The sequence below is a fragment of the Ceratina calcarata genome, unplaced genomic scaffold (assembly GCF_001652005.2).
Source record: "Ceratina calcarata isolate Rehan_Ccalc_2016 unplaced genomic scaffold, ASM165200v1 scaffold305.2, whole genome shotgun sequence".
NCBI classification, from domain to species: Eukaryota; Metazoa; Arthropoda; class Insecta; order Hymenoptera; family Apidae; genus Ceratina; species Ceratina calcarata.
Window position 1 is genome coordinate 186,849 of NW_017153019.1, and position 6,508 is coordinate 193,356.

The 6,508-nt window shown below is 40.7% G+C and overlaps 2 protein-coding genes across 3 annotated transcripts; one reads left to right on the forward strand and one right to left on the reverse strand.

The window, feature by feature from the left end:
• The first annotated feature begins 1,876 nt into the window (after positions 1–1,876).
• On the forward strand, positions 1,877–2,864 carry Pdf (Pigment-dispersing factor). 2 transcript variants are annotated; one of them, XM_018023527.2, is made up of 3 exons: positions 1,877–2,348; positions 2,418–2,585; positions 2,646–2,771. In XM_018023527.2, the coding sequence occupies exons 2-3, from the start codon at positions 2,469–2,471 to the stop codon at positions 2,769–2,771; spliced, it is 243 nt and encodes an 80-aa protein (XP_017879016.1). In that variant the 5' UTR covers positions 1,877–2,348; positions 2,418–2,468. The 2 variants fall into 2 exon arrangements, with proteins under 2 accessions (XP_017879016.1, XP_017879017.1); XM_018023528.1 differs by lacking the exon at positions 1,877–2,348 and having other exon boundaries at positions 2,469–2,585; positions 2,646–2,864.
• A 56-nt stretch (positions 2,865–2,920) lies between these two features.
• Pitslre (cyclin dependent kinase 11B pitslre) lies at positions 2,921–6,428 on the reverse strand. The gene is made up of 8 exons (XM_018023518.2): positions 6,029–6,428; positions 5,572–5,943; positions 4,824–5,495; positions 4,416–4,741; positions 4,023–4,349; positions 3,651–3,915; positions 3,338–3,568; positions 2,921–3,273 (listed from the first exon to the last, which is right to left on the reverse strand). Exons 1-8 carry the CDS (start codon positions 6,103–6,105, stop codon positions 2,979–2,981), a joined length of 2,565 nt encoding a protein of 854 aa, XP_017879007.1. The 5' UTR covers positions 6,106–6,428; the 3' UTR covers positions 2,921–2,978.
• Positions 6,429–6,508: the final 80 nt, after the last annotated feature.

Here is a 6,508-nt window from a genome sequence, read left to right on the forward strand (position 1 = left end):
CATGTATTCACTACTAGTTGCGATAATTAAGGATGTATTGGCTATACAGTCAATCCCAAAAGCTTATGCACTTTAAAAACCCATTTTTTAAAAAGAAATCAGACGTCGGAAGAACATTGCTAATAATAAACAACAAAAAAAAATTTTTTATTTTTCCGAGATTTTTCCAAGGGGTACCCCTTCAGATTTCACGAAATTTTCGTTTTTGGCCAATAACTCCTAAACCGTTAGACATACGGGAAAATTGCATCAGACCTTTCTTGTAGAGGACGACGAGATCTACAATTTCTGTATAAAAAGTTTTCGCTAGCGTCAATAGTTAACGAGTAATTTGCAAAAAACTGTTTTTTCGTTTTTCGTCAATAACTCGTTAAATATTGATGCTAGCGAAAAACTTTTACATGGAAATTGTAGATCTCGTCGTCCTCTACAAGAATGGTCCTATGCAATTTTCTCGTATCTCCAAGAGTTTACGAGTTATTGAAGAAAAACGAATTTTTTTTCCAAAAGTTCGCCGTTTCGACGTTGGGATGGTCGGATTTTGTCAACATCAATAAAATGCCAAATAGTCATACTTAACCCGTTAAATATCGAAATTGGAAGAAGAATGCACTATTTTTAATTATAGGAAATGCGTTAGCCAATACATACTTAAAACATTTCGTCAAACTGCTTGAAAATTGTCCCTAGAACAAAATGTTCTTATGTACCACGTGCGATCTGGACTCGAGGACACGATCTACCGTACAATGGTTTCACAAATGGAATGACAATTGAAGTCCTCGAAGAAGTTCGGTTTCAAATACTCCTCAGGGTCCTTGACCCAATGAAGGGAGATATATCTTTTCGCGTATCTAGCCATTAGTGCATCTCGTCTCCATAAGAGAGTCTCCTCGGACCGAACGTTTTGCTCGATGATGTTTACACGAGAAAGCTATTAACAGGAGAGCGATAGATAAATTCGGTAGGCGAAAACGTTCGAGTGTCGCCAGCGATAACATCAGGCCTAGGTGATTTATAAGAGGTACCTTTGAAACACGTGAAATCCTTCGAACAACCAGAGGGATCATCAATTAACGTTACGATACTTATAGCGGAGAAATCAGCATCACTCGAATTTTATCATCTTTAATGTATCTATGCGTAATTATTCGATGTACATAAATCGGTAGCCGAACGACGGGTATCCGTCAAGGTTCAAGGAACTGATGTACAAACAAAGAAGGTGTACGCTCGCGTGTCGAGGAAATCGAACTGTAACATGATCGACGCACATGCCTGTGAGACCGAAGGGTCTTAAGAAAGATCCAAGGCCACGGTACCAGTCTTGAGCCAGCTTTCTGGTCGCTGGTTAGTGACCCAAGCCCAACCCGGCACATCCGACTTTTTGATTATCGTCCACGGGATACACCGAGCAGGACTTAAACGTCCCTTCTCTGATTTCTAATATTCTTTTTCTCTTATTACTGTACAACTGCAAAGGATATCGAACTTATCTTCGTCATTTATCATTCGCCGACGTGGGCGACTCATGAATAAATACAATCCCTTTAATTATCAGAATTGTATTTCAATCGGAGTCGCGTTAGTTTGCCATTCCACCGAGATTCCTATTTCGATTTTTCTACCATACCGTCTCAGGTACTCAGGTACTGATACCTAAGTTTCCGTTGAATTCGAACGTAAATAATTATAAAGTCAATGCCCTTGCATGTTGAAAGAAGTCTGTCATAAAAGAGGATGAGATATCGCTCGCACGTGAACTTTGTTAATCATAAACGAAGATCGCATACTAGCATTGGTCATCGATTTCCTCCTCAGCGACTTTTACTCGACTTTGATCCGTTCTTAAGTTACAGGCGACCCAAGGGAAACGGCATAACGGAGATGATGAATATTAATCAGGCCAGAGAATATCGCAACGATAAAAAAAAAGATAATTTCGGAACTATTAAAAAGATGATGAACTGTCGTAAAATGATGAAGGTACAGAATAATACCATCCGACAGGACAAGTATATTTGGATAAGGAAACGACGTTTGAAACTTTAGGACGAAGTTATTTCATAAATGAAACCCAGCTCTTTCTGTTCGGGTGAGCGAACCGATGAAAGAAACTCTGTCACGGACAATAGCAGATTATATAATGACTTGGAGGAATCGAAAGAAATGCCTCTTCGATATTTCTTCGAAGGGATAATTGTCGTTCGCAGATCCGTCTGTCACAGCCAGATTTTCAACCCCCGCGTGTACCATCCGTATAAAAGTACCGCGGCTCGACTCCCTTGGTACACTTCCATCTAAACCAGCTAACAGTAACGGTATTTGCGTTTACCGCAGTTCCTCCGGTACGGAAAATCATTCCAAAGGTAATTATTTAAAAATATTAAACTATATTTTATATCCTTCTTTTATAGATAATTTCGCCCGTTCGACCGTTGCTCCTGAATATTATTTTCGAAGCCACGATGGCATCGATGAAGTGTGTAATAATTTTAATTATGATGATGGGAATCGCGCTTGGAACAACCGAGGACTCTTACAGGAATCTATTGGGACTGAACGTGCCATACGCCAGAGGAATGGTAAAGAGAAATCTTGTACGTTATTAAAGATTCTATTAAATCTATGAAATGTGATTTCAGAATAACGATTTACAACTCGCAAGACTGCTGACGCTACCACAATGCCTCTGCCATAATAAACGGAACTCGGAATTGATAAACTCATTGTTGGGCCTACCGAAGAACATGAACAACGCTGGCAAATAAGTAAATCCCATCAAACTCATCAGACTACGAAACTATGCTTGTATATTATAGTAAGCCTTTGATGCATTGAACTTAATAAATTCGATAAAGGAATTACTCAGTTATTCAATCCCTCACAATAACAAGGAATAAGATTTAATAGACATAAATGTTTTAAAGTCATATTATTCTTTTCTAAATTACACATTAACAAAAAATTGGACATATTTAAAATTTCAAGTGGAAGCCACCGCCGACGGGTGGTTGTCTTCCGCCCTCCATAAGACCCATATGGAAACCTGAGTTGCTTAAATCAGCGTCGTCTCCGTCGCCTAACTGTTTGTACTCTTTCCCACCGCTCGGTGGTTTCGGCGAAGCATTCGCGGTTCTTACGCCCAACTCCGATTTAGCTGGCCAAGTGGGAAACATCTGAGGATCTATTGGCAGCGGTGCTTCTGTGAAGTAGCCATGTTTCAGCGCGTCCTCCGCAGAGATACGCTGCTGAGGATCGTACGTGAGAAACCTGAAACGAAATAATTTATTAAACGAATCAACAGAACAGAAGGTGTGATACAAAAGATTCATACTTGTTCAGTAGCTCGATGCCTAAATCCGACAAGGATAAGCTGAAACGCTGTCTTAAATTGTTTACTGGATAATGAGCGAACGGAATCTTCTGTACCATCGGCAGTTTACTGTATCCCGGCCATATTCGATCGTTTGGCGTACCCAATTCCTTGAATATCCTATTAAGTTGATCGATCTCAGATTTACCTGGGAACAGTGCCTCCATTCTTAACAATTCCGCGAAAATGCATCTGAAAAAAGGAAGGGAACATTAATGCAATTGATTTCATATAAAGTTATAATAAAAGTTGTAATAAAGTTCCTTCTGCTTACCCAACGGACCACATATCAACAGGAGTGCTGTACTCTTTCCCTTTCAGTAACAATTCAGGAGCTCTGTACCAACGCGTCACAACAATTGGAGTATATTGTCTCAACGGGGAACCGTACTCCCGAGCTAAACCAAAATCGCCAACTTTCAAAATGCCTTGATGACTTAATAACAAATTCGATGTTTTCAAGTCTCGATGAAGTATCCAATTATCGTGCAAATGTGCGACCGCTCGTAACAATTGTTGCATGAGACACTTTACTTCTCCTAGTAAAATAACATGGTTTGATTAAATTTTGTAACTTTTAACGTTAATCAATAAACAAGATAATTTACTTTTCTCGATCTCTCTCGTGAATTACAATTATTCTTACCTGGTATAAAAACTTGCTTCTTCCGCTTCATCGTTTCTATCAATGATTTTAAGTCATGCTCCACGTAGTCCATCACGATAAATATTTTATCCATATTGCTACCAACGACTATTTCTCGAACGGTGACAATATTCGGATGCTGAGCTTTCAACAAAGTGTTTATTTCCCTCAGACTGGTGATCGGAAAACCTTCTTTCTCTTGTTCCATTTTCAATCGCTTCAACGCGACGATTTCATCAGTTCGTTTGTCACGCGCTCTGTACACTACTCCGTATGTACCCTCCTCAATACGATTTAAACATTGAAATTCCTCCACGCTTCTACAGCCTGTGGAACAGTGGATTGTATTTTCCAATGGAAAATCGATCTAAATAAGAAGATTGAGATACGTACCTTGAATCGCTGGTAGGTAAGGAGGTAATTCAGGCTCCTCTTCCTCTTTCTTTTCTTCCTCTTCCTCTTCTACATTCTTGGGTGCACCGTTCGAGTCAACGTGCCCGGGCGACTCTCCATCCGAATGATCCGACTTCGCTAACCGATCGACGGACAGAGGACTCGGATTATTATAATCTGAACCGTCGTTAGAATCGGCATTGGAACCTTTGTTCGATTCATTCGACTCGTCGTCATCGTCGCTACTAGATTCCGATGAGTCGGAGGAATGTCTATCAGATGATCTTTCGCGTATGCTCTGTGGACCATCAGATGAATGCCTGGACCTGTAAAGTAGCGAGATGACATGATTATGTTGACCTGATGATTATCTGAAGACGAGAAATAAGACTGATGTGCAATACTCACTCGTTAGATTTGGAACGAAGTTCGTCGGAATGAACCGGACTCGGACTCTCGTCAGATAATTCAACGATGGATGGATCCTGATTATTGTCCGGACTCAGCGGCCGTTTCTCTCCTCTCTTCATTCTCCGCGCTTCCAACTCCAGTCGAGAGACTTCTTTTCTCCTAGCCATTTCCCTGTCAGCTTCCAATAATCGTTCTTTTCTGAGTTCCTGTTCGGTCATTTCCTTCGGATCCTTCGGCTGTATAGGCATCTCGTTCATTTCTATCTCATCTGGCTCGTCCGTGACGATCTCCATCGCCTCGCGTAACTGTTTCTCCCTATGCACCTTCTCACGTTCTGCTTTCTCTCTGTCCCTCTCGCGAAGGCGATCGTGTTTATGCGATCTCTTGTGACGTTTCTCCGGTGGCTCTATCAATTCCGTTTCGGAGTACTGTTCCTCCATCGCTCTCATGTGCCTGTGTTCTTCCATCCGTATATCACGCCGCTCTCTGCTACTGTCCAGGCTGCGAATCTCGCGTCGTTCACGCATATCTTCTAATCGTATTTCTCTACGATCCCGTGGTTCACGAATTTCCCGAGAATCCTCGATCCGAATCTCGCGTCGAGCTTCTGCCTTGTAATCCCGCATATCCCGCGAATCCTCTCGCCTCTCTCTCCTCTTATCCAGCAACCTAACAAAGAATCGTTACCATTAAAAAGTAGATAAGTAGAATATAAAAAATGTTATACTTTCTTCAAATTTTATACCTTTCTCTTAAATCTTCCAAAACCCGATCTCCTGTACTTCTTACTTTCCTTTCGTATCTAGGTTCCCTTTCCCTATGACCCTCCATCCTCTCCAGTCTCTCAATTGTTTCTCTCTCTCTTTTAGATGACCCTTCCGGTCGATCTGACCTCTCTAGAATATCTGAGTGTCTCCGGTGTCTGTGTTTCTCCCTGTGCCTGTCCTCTCCACGATCATGATGCCTCGACTTTCTTTCCTTCTCTTCTCTACGATCTCTCCTGTCACTGTGTTTCTCCCTTCTTCTAGACGAGGTAGACTTGTGATGATGAACAACAGCCTGTGGGGGTTTTATGTCCAAGGAGTCGGCTGTATCACCTCCATCTTCCTCTGAAAAACTTTAAGCACACTACTTTTAAAACGACCAATACTTAAGCATACAAAACTGATTAGTTAGAATAGCAACATCACATAATTCCATACCTGAAATCGTCCATATCCTTCAAAGGACTTTTCTTTATTTCTCCGTCCTCACTCTGATTATCAATATCCATATCCATAAGCAATATCAGCTTCTGAAGGATGCTTCAACATGCATAATTACACAGAATAACCTCGTCGATAATTATGAATGGAAATTATAATAATCACGTAATCTGTGTTATAGTAATTACACCACAAGAGCACAATAATCTTTGTCAGTCCACTGTCTGTCCAAGAGGCCCAAATCTGACAAAATGCAAAATGATGCAAAAGACCACTTACACAAGAGCCTTTTATCTTTTCTACTCTATTACAATAACGATAGTATATACGTGTACGTGCTGTACACCTAGTAACAACGAAACTGAGCCAGCTATGTGCATGTGTTAGCAGAGAGAAAAATACACGAACGGTGTAAATTATAAAAATAATAAACGTTATTCGTTCATTGTATCATTTACTTATTATTTAATCAATTAT

Bases quoted from the DNA above. Each gene is read 5' to 3' on its own strand.
- Pdf (XM_018023527.2), top strand. From the start codon at position 2,469: ATGGCATCGATGAAGTGTGTAATAATTTTAATTATGATGATGGGAATC. The intron at 2,586-2,645 runs GTAAAGAGAAAT...ATGTGATTTCAG, and splicing joins TGCCATACGCCAGAGGAATG to AATAACGATTTACAACTCGC.
- Pitslre (XM_018023518.2), bottom strand. From the start codon at position 6,105: ATGGATATGGATATTGATAATCAGAGTGAGGACGGAGAAATAAAGAAA. The intron at 5,496-5,571 runs GTATAAAATTTG...ATTCTTTGTTAG, and splicing joins TTGGAAGATTTAAGAGAAAG to GTTGCTGGATAAGAGGAGAG. The intron at 3,916-4,022 runs GTAAGAATAATT...TTATTTTACTAG, and splicing joins GAAGCAAGTTTTTATACCAG to GAGAAGTAAAGTGTCTCATG.